The sequence below is a fragment of the Trichechus manatus genome, unplaced genomic scaffold, assembly GCF_000243295.1.
Source record: "Trichechus manatus latirostris isolate Lorelei unplaced genomic scaffold, TriManLat1.0 scaffold00117, whole genome shotgun sequence".
Taxonomy (NCBI): Eukaryota; Metazoa; Chordata; class Mammalia; order Sirenia; family Trichechidae; genus Trichechus; species Trichechus manatus.
The window spans coordinates 3,310,649-3,329,297 of record NW_004444053.1 but is presented as its reverse complement, the minus strand read 5'-3'; the positions used below and the strand labels follow the sequence as shown (position 1 = coordinate 3,329,297).

The 18,649-nt window shown below is 39.9% G+C and overlaps 1 protein-coding gene across 1 annotated transcript in view; it reads left to right on the top strand.

The window, feature by feature from the left end:
* The window catches only part of F5 (coagulation factor V), a 100,413-nt gene that overhangs the window by 48,305 nt on the left and 33,459 nt on the right, over positions 1–18,649 (top strand). Inside the window, exons 5-13 of the mRNA XM_023738489.1 lie at positions 626–769; positions 6,140–6,361; positions 7,658–7,823; positions 8,703–8,880; positions 10,389–10,488; positions 11,273–11,484; positions 12,774–12,924; positions 15,119–15,331; positions 16,988–18,649. Coding sequence (XP_023594257.1) covers positions 626–769; positions 6,140–6,361; positions 7,658–7,823; positions 8,703–8,880; positions 10,389–10,488; positions 11,273–11,484; positions 12,774–12,924; positions 15,119–15,331; positions 16,988–18,649 — 3,048 coding nt within the window. The remainder of the gene's footprint in view (positions 1–625; positions 770–6,139; positions 6,362–7,657; positions 7,824–8,702; positions 8,881–10,388; positions 10,489–11,272; positions 11,485–12,773; positions 12,925–15,118; positions 15,332–16,987) is intronic.

The following is an 18,649-nucleotide window of genomic DNA, read 5'->3' as shown; positions in this document are numbered from 1 at the left end:
TTAAAACAAACAAACAACAATGAACTGCAGTCTAGGAAGTAATGTGAAATGCTCACTATCAGTCTGTACATACACACATACCATACCTGCATACATTTCTAATTCATTTATTCATTTCACAAATACATTTTTTTTATTTTCTGGTACATAGAAGATAGTGTGATGGCACCATCACCTACTTTTTTTTTTAATTTGTCAAATGAGAATGGATTAATCCTTATCCTCTCTCAACCAGTTCTCTGGTGCCCTATTGCATGTACAAGCAAGAGTGCTGGATTAAATTTGGGTGCAGTGCTTTTACCTACAAGCTAAATTATCTATGTATTGACACTGGAGGAAATGGATACTTTTACTAGAACCTTGACAGTCACCAAATGCTTCCACTGTGTGTAAGGTGACATTTATTTACCCAAAGCTACAAGGTGCCAGAGAAAACACTTAATGTGGCACCAGAATTTTAATAGATCCCCAATAATTATTACTTGATAAAGATTTTTTTTTAAATAAGAACTTAAAGCTGATATCATTATGATTTGTTACTTGCTTTAAACTCTTTACTATCTAAAAATAGCTAATGAGAGTCTTCTTTCTGGGATGCTGTTGAGAAGTGTCTTTTCTTTCATAGGCACGCTAACTGAGGATGGGACTCAGAAGATGTTTGACAAGCAACATGTGCTGATGTTTGCTGTGTTTGATGAAAGCAAGAGCTGGATCCAGTCATCGTCTCTAATGTACACAGTCAATGGTTATGTGAATGGGACACTGCCAGGTAAAATGTGGCCCATGTACCATCCAACAACAGTAAAATCGGTGCTTTAGGACCCATTGTTTTTCTCACGGCACTGGGAAACTTAACCATACTCACTGTTTTTTCAACTCCTAATCAGAAAAGCAATGTAATCTAGTGCAGTACTTTTCAAACATTTATCATCCATTTTTTTTAACCAGCAACTACAACAGGAATTGGAAGTTAGCTAAATGAAGGAGTATGTAGCCTTGTTAGATGTAATGTACTGAGAAGGTTTCATCTTGGCCTGTACCTCTAGGAAGACCTCCAGGATGTTAGCTCAGTTATCCTTAGTGAGTTCTGTGGTCCCTGCTACACGGTGACCATGCCTTCTTCCATAAACAAAACCCTACAGGGCAGAAGTTCAAGGCCAATCTGTAGCAAGAAGGGTCAGTAGGACCCTCTGAGCACTGCTTTTGCTGTGTCCCAAAGCCTCTGGTAGGATGTGTTTTCATTCTCGTTTGATTCTATGAATTTCTTTATTCCATCCTTAATTTCCTTTATAACCCAGTAGTTTTTGAGCAAGGTGTTGTTCAGTTTCCATGTGTTAGATTTTTTTTTCCTTGCTTTTTCTGTTATTGATTTCTGCTTTTATGGCTTTATGGTCAGAAAAGATGCTTTGTAATATTTCGATGTTTTGAATTTTGTTAAAGCTTGCTTTATGGCCTAACATGTGGTCTATTCTGGAGAAAGTTCCATGTGCATTGGAAAAGAAAGTATACTTGGCTGCTGTTGGGTGCAGTGTTCAGTATATGTCTATGAGATCAAGTTGGTTGATTGTAGCATTCAGCTCTTCCGTGTCTTTGTTGAGCTTCTTTCCGGATGTTCTGTCCTTCACCCTAAGTGGCATGTTAAAGTCTCCTACTACTATTGTGGAGCTGTCTATCTCTCTTTTCAGTGCTGATAGAGTTTGTTTTATGTATCTTCGAGCCCCGTTGTTGGGTGCGTAAATATTTATTATAGTTATGTCCTCCTGGTGTATTGACCCTTTAATCATTATATAGTACCCTTCCTTATCCTTTGTGGTGGATTTCACTTTAAAGTCTATTTTGTCAGAGATTAATATTGCCACTCCTGCTCTTTTTTGAGTGTTGTTTGCTTGATATATTTTTTTTTTCCATCCTTTGAATTTTAGCCTGTTTGTGTCTTTAAGGTGCGTCTCTTGTAGGCAGCATATAGATGGATCATGCTTTTTTTATCCAATCTGCCACTCTCTGTCTCTTTATTGATGCATTAAGTCCATTTACATTCAGTGTAATTATCGATAGGTATGAGTTTAGTGCTGTCATCCTGATGTCTCTTTTTGTGTGTTATCCACAGTTTCTTTGTTCCCGTTAATTTTCTGTGCTGAGTCGTTTTTCTTTATGTATTTTTTTCATCTTTTTCATTGTTGTAGATTTTGTGTTTGCTCGGTCTTTATATTTTTCTACTTTTTTATTTTGATTTGTAGGATTGTTAGATTCCTTTGTGGTTACCTTAATATTTACCCCTATTTTTCTAAGTTTATACCAGTCTTTTATTTCTTTATATCGCCTTGACTTCCCCTCCATATGAAAAATCAATGTCTGCATTTTTTAAGTCCCTCTTTTTTGTTTTAATGTTGTCCTTTTTTACATATTGATATCTCTGTTTCTGTATTTTTAATATTTTAGCTTTGATGTGTTTTCAACATCCCTATCTGAGTCAATATCTGGTTGCTCTGTCCTGTGTTCTAGTCTTGCATTGTTATCTTATGTTATTGATTATCTAGCCGTAGGACTCCTTTTAGTATTTCTTGTAATTTTGGTTTGGTTTTTGCAAATTCCCTAAACCTCTGTTTATCTGGAAATGCCCTAATTTCACCATCATATTTGAGAGACAGTTTTGCTGGGTATATAATTCTTGGCTGGCAGTTATTTTCCTTCAAGGCTTTATATATGTCATCCCATTGCCTTCTTGCCTGCATGGTTTCTGCTGAGTAGTCTGAGTTTATTCTAATTGACTCTCTTTTGTAGATGAGTTTTCTTTTATCCCTAGTCGATCTTAAAATTCTCTCTTTATCTTTGGTTTTGGCAGGTTTGATTATAATATGTCTTGGTGACTTCCTTTTGAGATCTACCTTATGTGGGGTTCAATGAGCATCTTAGATAGAAATCTTCTCATCTTTCATGATATCAGGGAAGTTTTCTGTCAACAAATCTTCAACAATTTTCTCTGTGTTTTCTGTTATGCCTCCCTGTTCTGGTACTCCAATCACTCGTAGGTTATTTCTCTTGATAGAGTCCCACATAACTCTTAGAGTTTCTTCATTCTTTTTAATACTTTTATCTGATTTTTCCTCAGATAAGTTGGTGTCAAGTGTTTTATCTTCAGTGTCACTAATTCTAACTTCTACTACCTCAGTTGTGCTCCTATGACTTTCTCTTGAGTTGTCTAATTCTGAAATTTTACTGTTAATCTTCTGGATTTCTGATTGCTGTCTCTCTATGGATTCTTGCAGCCTATTAAATTTGTCATTATGTTCTTGAATAAGTTTTTTTTTTAAGTTCCACTACTACTTTGTCTGTGTGGTCTTTGGATTTTCTGCATTTTGGAGAATTTCCTTTCTAATTTCTAGAAGAGTTCTGTATATTAATCTTGTATTCTGCCTCTGGTAATTCCAAGAAATTCTCTTCCTCCAGAGAATTTATTGATTCTTTATTTTGGGAGCTTGCTGAAACCATCATGAACCACCTCTTTATGTGATTTGATATTGACTGTTGTCTCCGAGCCATCAATAAGTTATTATAATTTTATTTATATTTGTTTAGTGACTCCTAGCTTCTTGTTTTGTTTTGTTTTGATATGCCCCAATAGGCTGCTCATGTGCACTAGTTTGATTATTGGTACCTTTGAAGCTCTAATGTCCTGTCACCAGGTAGTTAGTTCTGTAACTAAGTATGTGCACACAGGAGTCTGTTAAATTTTCTTTATATGGGTTCAGCTCAGGTGTCTAGGCAGTTGGTCACCAACTGTGTGGTGCAGGATCTCACCTACAGTCTTAGAGAGGCATGGGTAATTGGTGTAGGCACAGGTATCTGGCTGCAGGAGGGGGTCATGCGCTGAGCCAGGCAGGGGGCTGATGGCTGCCCCTGAGAGTCTGAAAGGAAAGTGTGTCCCTATTCCCTAGGGCAAGTAGGTTGTTGAGTTTTGCAGCCAGACTATGAGCACCCCACTCTGTTGGCTGTAAAGACTCAAGGGCACCATTTATTCTTGGACTCCTGTAGCAGGTGACTAGGTGGCGTAGGTGAAGCCACCAGTCCTCAAGCCCCTGGTGCAGATCAGTAAAGGTGCCTGCTTAAAGGGCAGGACCGTGTGGAGGGTCACAAATCTGCCACTTCACAGCTGAAACAGTTGAAGTTAGACTTCAGATGTTTATCCTGTTGTACTGTAGTAGTGAGGGCTAATGCTGTTGAGATGGGTCCCCACAAGTCTATACAGGGGTGTAAGGCACTCAAAGTCTGTGGACCTCTTATGCCTGTGCCTAGCAAAGGAGCTGTGCCAACCCTGAGTTCCTGGCTTAGGGGAGCCTGTAGCTTATTTGTTCCTTCTCCAAGGCCAGGGCGCCTTTTGGGATCTACTTCTGGCCCAGGAGAGTCAGACTTAAGAATGCCAGACCAGTGCAGAGTGGGGAGGGAGGAGGTAAAAGGGAGAGAGGTTTTTTTTTTTTTTTTTAAATCCCTGTGAAAGGCCACACGCATGTACTTATCTTTAGCCACTTGGGAGCTGCTTTTCACTGGTTTGGAGTGTCCAAGCAGAAACTCTACTGCCAGATCTCTCTTGATGTGGAAATTGCCTCCTGAGCACGTGCACACAGCTGTTTGCCTGCTTCACTGCATACCTCGGAGCCAGTCGGTGCCGAAGCTGCGGCTCAAGCTGCAGTCCAGCACTTCTCGCTTCTTCAGAACCGTCTCCCTCTCCGCCTGCCTCTCAGTCCAGTTCCTCAACTTTACCTTGTTCAGGGCTCCTAGATATTCATATACAATCAAATCACTTGTTTCTCCAGGTCTTTGTTGTAAGAGGGATATAGGAAGCCATCTGACTACTCCACCATCTTGGCTCTGCCTCCTAATCAGACGTTTTAATTGCTGAATTAAATATGAGTGTTTCTTTGGGGGTGGATAAATGCTTCCACCACACCTCCTATCTGAGTCAGGTTCTAGCTTCTTATTCTCAAGAGTGACACCAGGAATCCCTGTCCTGTTGCAATGTTGTTTTTGTGTTGTTAGTTGCCATTGAGTCAATTCCAACTCATGGTGACCCAATGTGTGCAGAGTAGAACTGCTCCACAGGGTTCTCAAGGCTGTGATCTTTCTCAAACAGATTGCCAGGCCTGTCTTCTGAGAATCCTCTGGCTGGGTTCAAACTGCCAACCTTTCAGCTAGTAGTCAAGCACTTAATCGTTTGCACCACTCAGGGATTCCTCTGTTGCAGTGGTCTCCTTAAAAAAAGACAAGCCCCTCTGTAGATTAGGGACTAATTCCCAGCTCCATCATCTAATATCTAGCAAGTATGGTCTGAAATTTAAAACCCAAGCCAAGGATAGAAGCCAGGGTTGCAATCTTCCACAGAGCGAATGGGCATTTTCCTAGTCACCGTAGGAGCAAAGAGGGAGCAGAACTAGCTTTTGCACTCAGTTCTCGTTACCGCATTCATGAAAGGCACTAAATGGCTCAGCATAATGACTACCTGTCCAATGCATTTTAAGGATAGTGTGTAACTCACAGAGTAACTCACTGCCTTGTCAACAAAACAATCAACAAGTGGGTAAAGAAGCAATAAAAAGTCCTCAAAGGGTTCTCACAGCTTCTTCCTGCGAGGCAGAGCTTTGACCTCCATCCAGCTGAGAGGCTGAGGTCCTTGAACCCAGCCACGTTGGAGGCTCTTCCTCCAGATGAGCCCAGCCTGCTTCTAGGGTGACCAACCATGCCAGTTTGCCTAGGGTTTTCCAGACTTTAACACTGAAGTCCTGCATCCTGGGAAATCCCTCAGCCCTGGGTAAAGCAGGATGGCTGGTTGCCCTGCTTGCTCTTCTCCTTGGCCTAATCCCCAGCAACCTCTGTATTTCTGAGTCAATGTTTCCCATCTCTGGCTCCCATCAGACCCCAGTCTTACCTCTATAGTGCCACTTATGGCAGTGTGTTTTGGACTGCTTGCTTCCTGTCACTCGGCAGTCTGCTTTTGCCAGGGCTGTGTCCAGAGAGACTGTGCCCCAGAACCTTGAACCATGCCTGGTCCATAGCAGGTACTCAATACATGTTTGGTGAGTAAATTTTAATTACTGAGTGCTAGACTGACTGCCTGTTGTGGCCCCTGTCTTTCCCTTTGTCTCAGATATAACAGTCTGTGCCTATGACCACATCAGCTGGCATCTGATTGGAATGAGCTCTGGACCAGAATTGTTCTCCATTCATTTCAGTGGACAGGTCCTGGAGCAGAACCATCATAAGATCTCAGCCATCATCCTCACCAGCGCCATGTCCACTACTGCAAACATGACCGTGAGCCCACAGGGAAGATGGGCCATATCGTCTCTCATCCCAAAACATTTTCAAGGCAAGGAAACTCCTCCAACAGTCTGGATTCTGAATACAGGACACTTTCTTCCCAGACATTCACTCCCTCTTTCTGCTTTGCCTTTTCAAGCCACCTCCGCCACAGACATACATCCCCTGGCCCCTGAGAACAGAATTTAGATAGTCTGCTTTTAGACTTAGAACCCATTGGTTGAGAGTAGGAGGAATTGACAAAGAGAAAAAAAAGAAGCAAAAACCAAAGAGGTCCCTACTTTCTTGAGAGGAGAAAAGGGGAAGGAAATAAATGCATACATAGAAGTATTATTTCATGGAGATTTTAATAATGTAGCAAAAGGAAAAGACCTTTGAACAAAACAAACATTTACTTGCAAATTTATAGAAGCACCAAGTTACAGAAAATGTGAGAGTTTCATCATGAAAAGATTGTATTTTATGATGAGATGAGCACCGAGAGGAGCTCCGTGAATGTATATTGAATGAATCATACACAACTTCCTAACAGCTGAGGGGTTGGCTTCCAGAAATATCAGTAAATTCAGGTGGGGGAAAAAAGCAGCCTATGCTGTTACTTGAAACAACCTAAACAGCATAAACAAAATAGTTGTTTCACTACACATTTTTGCTTTAAGACTGTTGGGAAGAGGGTTCATATAAACAGAGACTAAAATCTAAATAAATGATATCACTATAGAAAATTATTTTGTTATCAGAATAATGTGCATAACCAAAAGAGATGCTTCATGGGATCATTTAGTTTTCTTTTAGCACTAAATGGTCAAAATTATATTTAAAGTAGTAAAATTGTCATAATACCCCTAGAAGATAGAATCCCTAATAATAATGAAACAACAGCAATAAAATGAACATTTATTGAGGACTTATCATTGCCAGGCACTGTTGTAAGTGTCTTATGTATTAATTTATTTAATTTTTAACAACAGTACGAGGAGATAAGTACACAACCTCGTTTTAGAGTTGAAGAAACATAAGACAGGGGAACTGGAAATTTAACAAGACCTAAGTCACAGGGGTTTAAGGGTCTGGAAATTACAAGAAATCTTCCTATTTCTAGTAGAAACAAAAGGAGTCTTTCCAAGTTCTTTCCCTAACCCTCCCTCTATTTCCCTTCCTTTTCGCTCTTGCACCCTTCTGAACTCCACTAAAAAACTTCCAAACCAAAATGCTAAAAGTTGCTTGAGTATTACTTTCATTGGTATCATTTAAATCTTCCTCATAATTTATTTAAAAGACATGCATTCCAATCAACCTTAATAGCTTCTCTTAAATTCTTTCACTTCTTTATTTCCCGAATCAGCTGGGATGCACGCTTACATCAACATTGAAAACTGCCCAAAGAAAACCAGGAGTCCTAAGAAACTAACACGTGACCAGAGGCGGCACATTAAGAGATGGGAATACTTTGTTGCTGCAGAGGAAGTCATTTGGGACTATGCACCTATAATACCAGCGAATATGGACAAGTGAGTCAGAGAGGTCTTAGCGCTGTGGGAAGGCTCAAAATGCATTTCATAGGATCCTAGATACATGAGGGTGAAATGTCATGAGTTGACAATTCATGTGTTGGTTCAGGTCTTCTTATCCAAGTCAATCTGGATTCACCCCAAACTCACTAAGGGGATTCAGCTTAATAATAATAACAATAATAATAATCGCAGCTACCATTTGTTGAATGCTTGCTATTGTCAAGCACTGTACTAAACTCTTTCTGAGGGTTTTCCATCAACTCTACAAGTTAGACACTGCTATCATTTATTTTATAGATAAGGAAATGCGTCAGAGAGGCTAAGAAATTTGGAAACTCAAATAGCTCTTAAACACTTGAAAAGATACTTAAGCTCCTTCATAATAAGAGAAATGCAAATTAAAACTTCACTGAAATAGCATTGTTCACCTACCAGACTATGCCTATTAAATCCTGGAGTGGGAAAGTACTTTTAGAGATTGAGAATACCTGGAAAGCAAATAAGGGTACCATAGATTAAGTGATGGAAAAGACCTCAGAAAAATTCCTAGTGCATCCTATTCTTTCAGCGTATGTAGACCTTTTCCCAGTGATATCAAAGTTCTGCTGTAGAAACTAGAGTGACAAGAAGATCAAAATAGCTGCTAAACAGTTACCTACGACTTTATCAGTGGTAGAGAAGACACCTTAGAGGTTTCCAGTTTGCCAGCTAGATAAAAGACATCAAGACTTTGAAAATTACATTAAGAATTTTTAGAGAACTAGCATTTTAGCTAACCCAAGAGTAGAACTTCTAAGGCAGAACTTTCCTATCATATTGGGGTATCTACTTGAAAAAGTGGTTTAATACTTTTTTTTAATTTCATCTCACTTGAAGAAAATACAGATCTCTACATTTAGATAATTTCTCAAACCAAATTGGAAAGCTTTATAAAAAGGTGGTCTACAAACAGTATCAAGATGAGTCCTTCACCAAACGCATGGAGAATCCTAATGCCCAAGAAGATGGGATTTTGGGCCCTATTATCAGAGCCCAAGTCAGAGACACACTCAAAGTAAGCAACAATAATACCTGGTTATTTGTTTCTTTTAAAAAGGAAAAGGTGTCCGTATTATCTGAAATTCAAATGCAGCTTTTAGTTTTTATTTAGTATTTGCATTTACTTATACCCTGCCTTATACAACAAAGGATCTGAGACAGTTTATCAAATTATAAAGGAATAAAGTAGAATTGATGTAGTTGGGGTGAAGGATAATACGGGAAGAAAGAAAATAAAACCAAGGATAAGATAAGCATAATAAACACATATGATACGGTCCTATAAAAGTTGTTTGCAAATTTTGTTCTAAGCTTTCTAGCAGCTAAAATTAAAAGGGAAATATGTCAGAGCAAGAGTCCCAGTATTCATAAAAGAAGCACAGTTTTCCCTAATACTGAGGCCTAAGAGAACTTTCTCTCATGAATCCTTAAAAAGAAGGTGCTTGTTGTAGTGGCATCCTTGAGAAAATCCCTACAACTGGTACAATAAATAAACTTTGCTTGGCTTTTTAAAATAATGTTTCTGACTATAGCTAACAGCCTAATAGTAAACACAAATAAGTAAAAACAACTCTTCAAGGGTACAAAACTATTTGGTCTACGTATGTGGCTCTCTGATGATTGGTCTTGATCCAAAGATAAATTTGGATATGTATAAAGAGTGTTCTTCAGACACTTTTCCATAAATATTGTCACATCACCAAACTTTTGGTAAGAACTGGGCAGCAGAGACTTCAAGCTTGCAATCTTTGGCAAGATTCTTGAAGGCAAATAACCTATAGATTAGGGATAATCCAAACGCCTTCACAATCATCCAAGTAGAAGATAGGATTAAGGTTCTCTTGAAAATTAAGGAGCCTCACTAGGACTCCTTTGTAATAATGCCTCCCCTTCACTTCTGTATGGGGGTGGACTAAGAAGACACCTGCAGACACAATCTTTTCTGTTGTTTAAAAATAGCAAAAGGAAAAAAAGTAGTCTTTCTCTGTTCTTCTTTCTCTTCCCCTACTTGCTGTGATCCCTTTCTTGTGCTCTTGGCAAGTATAAACATGCTTCGCGGGAAATTCAGGATCTGACTGTTTGTGCCCCTCAAAAGATAGCCTCAAAGATAATAGCTGTAGGAGATCTGGCAGGCAGGAGAGAGGGGTCATGATCCAGAGATGAGACTCTCCATCTCATCAAGCTGATAGGGAGGGAGAGAATGATGAGGACCCGAGTGGGTGGTAGACTTTGAGGGAAATGTCACTTCTACTAACTTGTCTTCGAAGGTCAGACTTCTCTTACCATTTCCACTTTAATGTGTGAGTGAACCTCTCTCAAATACTCTTGCCAGGTAATGGAAAGAGGTTGCTGCTTAGAAAAACATAACTAGTTTTCTCACCATTTGTCCCAGCACGTGTGCAATGCACGCACACACATGCACTCACACACACCATCCAAGTGAAAATGCAAAAGTAGCATCCTGTATTAATTCTCATATTTGACCTTAAATCCTGAAATAATGAATTTGATTTAACTTTGTAGATTGTGTTCAAAAATATGGCCAGCCGCCCTTACAGCATTTACCCTCATGGAGTAACCTTCTCTCCTTATGAAGATGAAGTCAACTCTTCCTCCATCTCAGGTTTGAATCTTTCACTTCTACTGGAGGAAACGATTTCCCTCTGAGAGGCTGCCGTATTTTTCCACAGTCTTCCTTGCCCAGTGGTATGACTGGTGTAGTTACACAGGATACATATAGAGGGATCCTAAAAGTCACAGCCAAACCGTGCTCACTTCAGGGCTTTTGTTTACCTTCTAACCAGTACCAAAAAAAACAGTTGCCATCAAATCAACTCCAATAAATGGAAACCCTATGTGGGTCAGAGTAGAACTGTGCCCTATAGGACTTTCAATGGCTAATATTTCAGAAGTAGATCACCTGGCCTTTCTTCCCAGGCACCTCTGGGTGAACTCGATCTTCCAACCCTGTTAGCAGCTGAGTGCGTTAACCATTTGCACCACCCAGGGACTCCATGGTCACCCTAAAAACCTAAAAACCAAACCCACTGCCGTCATGTCGATTCCAACTCATATCATAGAGTAGAACTGCCCCATATGGTTTCCAAGGAGCACCTGGTAGATTCAAACTGCCTATCTTTTGGTTAGCAGTCAAGCTCTTAACCACTACACCACCAGGGTTTCCATATGTTTAGCTTAGTGCTTACAAAATATGGTGTCCTTTTTTGGTGTTATAGCAGCCTCTAGTGGAACAATATCTAATGGCTACATGCTATCCAGGGTTCTGTCAAGTAGAGTTTAATATAAAAAGAATATTCCTTTCCCAGTATGACTTGGTTCTTATGAGAGCTCTAATATTTGTTTGTAATCATAAAATGATTTTCCAAATGAAAACAACTTTTTTTCAGGTGGTACCTTCATGATCAGACCAGTCCAACCAGGAGAAACCTATACTTATAAATGGAACATCCTAGAGTCTGACGAACCCACAGAAAACGATGCCCAGTGCTTAACGAGGCCATACTACAGTGATGTGGACATCACAAGGGACATTGCCTCTGGGCTAATAGGGCTACTTCTGATTTGTAAGAGCAGATCCCTCGACAAGCGAGGCATACAGGTATTCTGTCCTTGAAATAACCTTGCAAAAATTCAAGGAATTTCTTCCAGCTGAAACAGATTAGGTGCTCCTTGCTAAATAATGGAGTTTTTCCTTTGAGAGAGCGGTAATATTAAGTCAACCTCTTTACACTAGTGTGATGGCATTTATTCCCTCGGTTACTTTCTCATCTTGTCTACTTCATCTGGACTCTTACTGCAGAAGGCAAGTCTACAGTGTGATGCTATATTTTGCTTTGGTTTCAAATTCTAGGTCTATAGGTATTGGCTCTGGAGTCTTGAGCAAGTCACTTAGCCTACCTTAATTTCTTCCTTTTTTTTAATACCACCCCTAAAATTTTTACAGTGTTGTTTCAGGGCTCAAGAGATACACCACCTGATAAAACTATAAAGCTCTGTACCAATCCTTGTTATTTTTAGAGAACTACGATATGAAGAGATAGGAGAGATTCCCTGAAAGCAAGTGCACTTAGAGAAACAGTTTCTTGTGAAGTTGGACCCAAACAAGTGTCCATCTCTGGTGAGACTAACTTATACAGAAAAATGTGAACAAAGATATGTATCTTCTGAGTTTATCTTCAGTGAAGAATAGTCTCATATTAATAACCTAAAATTTCCAGAGCAGATTATAGGCTAAACTCTAATCAAAGAGGTCTCATCCCAAGCCATACAAAATAAATATAAAACAAAACAAAACATTGCCATCGAGTTGATTCCTACTCATAATGACCCTATAGGACAGAGTAGAACTGTCCCATAGGGTTTTCAAGGCTGTGATCTTTATGGAAACAAACCGCCACATCTTTCTCCCGTGGAGCAGGCTGGTGGATTCAAACCCCCAACCTTTCAGTTAGCAGCCAAGTGCTTAACCACTGTGCTACCAGGGCTCCTGATAAAATAAATATATGCCTAGTAAAATCAGAAATTGGTGCTTTGCAGTTCCTGATTTATTGAACTATGAAAGTAAGCAGATATGGAGAGATATAAGGCTTTCCTATTGCAGGTTAAAAGCTGCTCAATTACAGTGATAAATAGACTCTGTTGGCATGGTGAAATGGAATTTTTCTTTTAGTACATTTTTGTCTCTGAATTTTCTGGTGTGCTCTGTTTGCTTTTGTAATTACTTTTGGCTCTACCATATGCCTTGTACATAATGAAATCTTACAAATGCCTGAATTTGTGGCTTCAGTGGCCCCAAAGGCTGTGCCCCTTTGGTTTCTGAGAAGAACTCCGTGTTGGAGATAATTTGTTGGAATATTAATCACTGAGCACAGCATTTTCACCTTCCAGAGGGCAGCAGACATTGAGCAACAGGCTGTGTTTGCTGTGTTCGATGAGAACAAGAGTTGGTACATTGAGGACAACATCAACAAGTTTTGTGAAAATCCTAATAAAGTGAAGCGTGACGACCCCAAGTTTTATGAATCAAACATCATGAGCAGTAAGTCAAAGCACTGCTTTTTCCATGATTTTTTCACTCCTGTGGTTGAGGTATGGCTGTGCCTAGAGGCAGAGACATGGGTTAGAATCCACTCACTTAAGAGTTCCTCCTAGCCTCACTTCCAGTGCAAGGGTTTGGCGATGAATTCCCTGGGTGGCATCATAGCAAGAGCTCAAAGGGTCATTATCCCTAGAAGTCACTTCGTGATCTCCTGCTTCAAATACATGCTCTTTTTTGAAATGAGGAATGGGGTGGGCGGTGCTACAGGCCTTGATCAATGTTATCTGGAGATTTTAGACTGGGATCAAGGTGAATACTCACTGTGGCCGGGACAGAAACAAGGCAAATAATCTAAAGCTAGATTGTCAAATCAAAATAAGGCAAAATGAGTGTGGGGATCCAAGAGTCTCAGAAAGTCAATGCACGATGAGGTTTATTAAAAATATTCTTTACAGTCATGATTTCAATTAAATTCAATCCAGACCTCTTTGTTGTTGTTGTTGTTGTTGTTAGTTGCCACTGAATCAATTCTGACTCATGGCAACCCCATGTGTGCAGAGAAGATCTGCTCCACAGGGTTTTCAAGGTTGTGCATGAAGAGGTTTGAAGTAAGCAATAAGAAGTTCAGAATGGAGCCAGAGTCCAGGCATTTGCTGCAGTTTTAAAGCTCAGTACCCAAAGCCGCTGATATGGGAAGTATGACAGCCATTTCACAGAGCAAGGTGGAAGCAAACATCTCCACTATAGCCAGGCACCCTCTGCTGTTCCCCAGGGTGGGGAGTCACCATGATCGCCTTTTCTGATAGGTGCTCATACAGAAGAGCATCATTTCTCCAAGGTCCATTCATATAGCTTCCTTCTGTTGCAGCCTTCTGTTTTATCCTTTGCAACTATTTGGAACACCTCCAGCAAATCATTCAAGTTAAAAGGTGCTCAATTACAGAGATAAATAGACTTTCTGTTGGCATGGTGAAATGGGATTTTTCTTTTAGTATATTTTCAGATGACTGACAATTAGAAACTGCCAAGACCCACAGGTCCATGACAACTAATTCCAAATAGGGGGTTATTCTCAGCTTTCTTTGCATAATTTTACTTTGGTAGTGAATCTGTCATAGCTCTAGATAAGCACTGTCCAATAGAAATTTAATAGGAGCCACATATGCAGTTTTAAATTTTCTGGTAGCCCCATTAAAAATTAAAGAGAAATATGTGAAACTAATTTTAATTTTATTTGATCCAATATATCCTAATTGTTATCATCTCAACATGTAATCAATGTAAAAAATATTTAGTTTTTTTTATTTCTTACTAAATCTTTGAAATATTATGTGCATTTTACGCTTATAGCACATCTCAGTTCAGACTACCCACATTTCAAGTGCTCAGTAGCCACCTGTAGCTAGTGGCTACCATATTGGATAACATAGAACATTTAGAAAAAACATTTAGAAAAATATTCAGAATGAAGAGAAACTAATAGCACCTTATTTCAATCATTCAACAAATATTTGTTAAATGCCCACTAGCGCCAGTCTTTGTTCCAGGGCCGGGACTATAGTGGTGACCTAGGCAGACATGGGCCTGCCCTTACAGAAATCATACCTTTGGTTTTGTTACCATGCTTAGTAAAGAAGTAAATAAAGATACTGCCAAAAGCAGTGTTACATTTAAAGATAATAAAAGTGTATAAACTCAATAGTTTAATGAAAACTATAGATTATATACATGATAAGAGGTGGCTGTGCTTCATTTTTAGGGACATTACTTCTGACTCAATGACTAATGGACAAGAAGATGACCTTCTTACATTATGCCTTTCCTCCAGATGGAATTATTCTGGTTAATATTCTAAGTTGATCTTCAGAATATCCTCAAAGGCAAAGCATAGAGCACAAAATATTGAATACATATTTGATGAATGAATGAATAAATTAACATAAATGAAAGACTTTATGCTGACATTTCTCCCTTGGCCAAATTAGGAGAATAAGTTCTCATTTGGGGAATCTGAAGTTGACTTTCTAGCTACATGTTAGACATGGCAAAGCTTATTTTGGATAGTCACTGCTTTGATGCAGTGGTGTTAATGTGGGCGACCAAATCAACATGGGGACCTTTATCTTAGGTATAATTAGACGCATGCTCTTTTGTTGGCACAGGCCTGGCGTTTTAACACATTTGACTATTTCAGCTATCAATGGCTATGTGCCTGAGAGTATACGCGCACTAGGATTCTGTTTTGATGACACTGTCCAGTGGCACTTCTGCAGTGTGGGTACACAGGATGACGTTTTGATTATTCATTTTACTGGGCACTCATTCATCTATGGAAAGAGGCACGAGGACACCCTGGTCCTCTTCCCCATGCGTGGAGAATCTGTGACCGTCACAATGGATAATGTCGGTAAGTAAGAGCCTGGACACTTGGAAAGATACTTGACTTTGAATCTCCCATCTATAAAGGTCTGCTGCAGCTCTCAGACTACCACTGCTCCTGGGCTTATCTCTCTGATCCATTGCAGGCTTTCCCTTTAATGCTTCTCATGATTTCTATTTTGGAAATTAATTACTTTAGTGGGCTCAATCCTTTAATATAAGCTCCATTTATTCTTCCCTGTGTTAAGTAGGAAGTAAAGACGCACACAATAGCAGAAAGATAAGGTGTAGCTTTGAGGAAGTATGAACATTTCAGCCACAAAGAACATTTCTTTCAGTTTTTTAAGATGGCCATCCCACTCTAGGGTGAGCCATCATCAGACACAGTGCCTTAGAGGCTGGGCGTCAGAGACAGCCGAGTGTCATAGAAAGCATGTGGGCTTTGGGGTTCACTAGACCTGGGTTCAAATCCTGTTCTGCCAATGAATATCTATATAGCCTTGGACAAGTTACCTGACCTCATTGAGCCTCAGTTTCTTCAAATAATAACATCTTACAGAGTTGCTTTCAGCATTATTTGTAGTCTGTGTAAAGTGCCTAGTACTCAGTACACCCTCAACTATTGGTAATTATCGGAGACTTCCCAGGAAATCTTTAGTGTGCCAGCAAATCATACCACTTCAAAGAGATTCATAATTGCCCTGGGCCCAATTGAATTATTTATTGCCTAACAGATATTCACTCTTACTATCCTATCTCCCATTCTTTTACAACTATTTTTGCTTGCTCTCACTATTTACTCTTCATTAGTCCAAGAGAGTGTACTGTCTTAGATCTCTACCAAACATGTTCTGCTTAATCCTTTTCCTTGCTGCCTCTAAAACAGACGTAAGAGTCTTTTTATGGATATATAGGACTTTTATTCTACTAATAACAATAGGAAATAAAAAGGAGTTGATGGTAAAAGATGGAAAAGTCAAGTTTTACAAAGGCACCATACTTAGAAATATTGAAATGTCTCTGATTTGTAGAGGTAGACCTCTTCATCACCCCGACTCCAATTCTCAAGCACCTAGTGTGCAACTAACAAGATGTTTGTGATATTCAAAGTCCATTTTATTCTTGATTCATCCCTTCCTTAGCATATTCTAAAATAGTGACTCTCAAACTGTCTGTGCTGAAAGACTTTTTTTTCTCCTTAATCTCTACAGGCCAATACTTGTGGTCTAAGGCAAAAAACAAAACAAAACCCATTGCCACTGAGTTGATTCTGACTCATAGTGATCCTATAGGACAGAGTAGAACTGCCCCATAGGGTTTCCAAGGAGCAGCTGGTGGATTCAGACTGCCAATCTTTTGGTTAGCAGCCAGACTATTAACCATTGTGCCACCAGGGTGCCACTTTCGGTCTATATTCTGTTAAATGAGATGAATGCACTGATCTCATACTTGGATGTCACAGCAATGTCAAATTGCTAAAACGGTTCCTAAACACGTTACACTCAATTTCTGACCTTATGTCATTATGTACCAATAACCAGCAATTCATAGACCAGCAGTGGTCCACAGATCACACTTGAGTATCCTCATCTAAAGTTCATGAGAAATTACTTGCAACAATGGTTCCTAGCATTTTATACTTTATTTTGAACTTTCAGTTCTCTCTTCTGTCTCTCTTCTATAGGAACTTGGATGTTAACTACCATGAGTTCCAGTCCACGAAGCGAAAAGTTAAGGCTGAGATTCAGGGATGTTAAATGTATCCGGCATGATTATGAAGACTCATATGAGATTATATATGGACCTTCAGCATCTACAGCCATGGACACTCGGAAAATGCGTGATTTTTCAGAAAATAAAAGTGAAGAGGATGCTACAGAATACGATTACCAGTATTCACTGGCTTCATCATTAGGAATTAGGTCATTCAGAAATTTATCACTGAATCAGGAGGAAAATGAGTTCAATCTTACTACCCTAGCTCTGGAGAGCAGCTCTGAATTCATTGCCCCAAGTGCAGATACAGCTGTTGGTTCAAATTCTTCTTACCCAAGTAACATTAGCTGGCTCAGGGACAATGATCTCTCCAAACCTCAGAAAACCCTTCCTCACCCAGGAGCCACAACTGCTGGTTCCCTCCTGGGGCACGCCACTGGCTTAGACAAGAGCTCAGCTCTCAACCCTTCTACAGGAGAGCATTCCAGCCTTTATTCTGAAGAAGATCCTCTGCAGTCAGATGTTACAGGGATAAGCTTACTTCCTATTGGTGCAGAAGGATTCAGAAGTCAAAAACATGCTAAATATAAGGGATCAAAGGCAGAAAGAGACCGAGCGGCAAAGCTCAGGGTTTCCTGGAAAGAAATACCAGCACATAAAACTGGGAGACATTTAAGACAAGACAATATTTCTACTTCCAGAATGGGGCCCTGGGAGGACCTTTCTAGCAATCTGTTACTCTTAAAACAGAAGAATCCATCTAAGATTTTAAATGGGAAATGGCATTTGGTTTCTGAGAAAGGTAGCTACGAAGTAATCCAAGAAACTGATGAAGATATGACAGTTAATAAGCTGCTGAACAGCCCCCAGAATGGCTCAAGGCCTTGGAGAGATAGCACCCCCCTTACAAACAAGCACGTAAAGCAGAGTGGACATCCAAGGTTTTCTGGAGTTAGACGTAAGTCTCTACAAGTAAGACAGGATGGAGAAAATCCTGGATTGAAAAAAACCTCTTTTTACATTAAGACACGAAAAAAGAAAAAGGAAGAGAAGCTTACACACTATGTTCCTATGTCTCCCAGGGGCCTTCATCCCCTAAGAGGAGAGGCCTACACCACATTTTCAGACAGAAAACTTGATGATTCATTGTTACGCCACAAGTCCAACGAAACATCTCTTCTCACAGACCTCAACCAGACATTGCCCTCTATGAATCCTGGCCCGATAGCTGCACTTCCTGACCATGATCAGAGCCCCCAAAACAATAACACTGGTCAGACAAGCTCCCCTCCAGATATTTATCATACAGTGCCCCCAGAGGAACGCTCTTATATTCAAGACCCTGATCAAATGCACTCTACTATAGTTTCCAATCACAGACTCTTTCCTCCAGAGCTTGACCAGATGCTCAACTATGACCTAAGTCACGAGTCATCCCCTACTGACAGTGGTCAAATATTTCCTTCCTTGGAACTTGAAGTCAGGCAGACAACCACCTCTCCAGACCTCAATCAACCATCCTTCTCCCTAGATGACCTTTCTTCAGAACTCAGTCAGACAACAGTCTCTCCTGACCTCAGCCAGCCAACTCTCTCCCCAGATGACTTCTCTTCAGAACTCAGTCAGACAA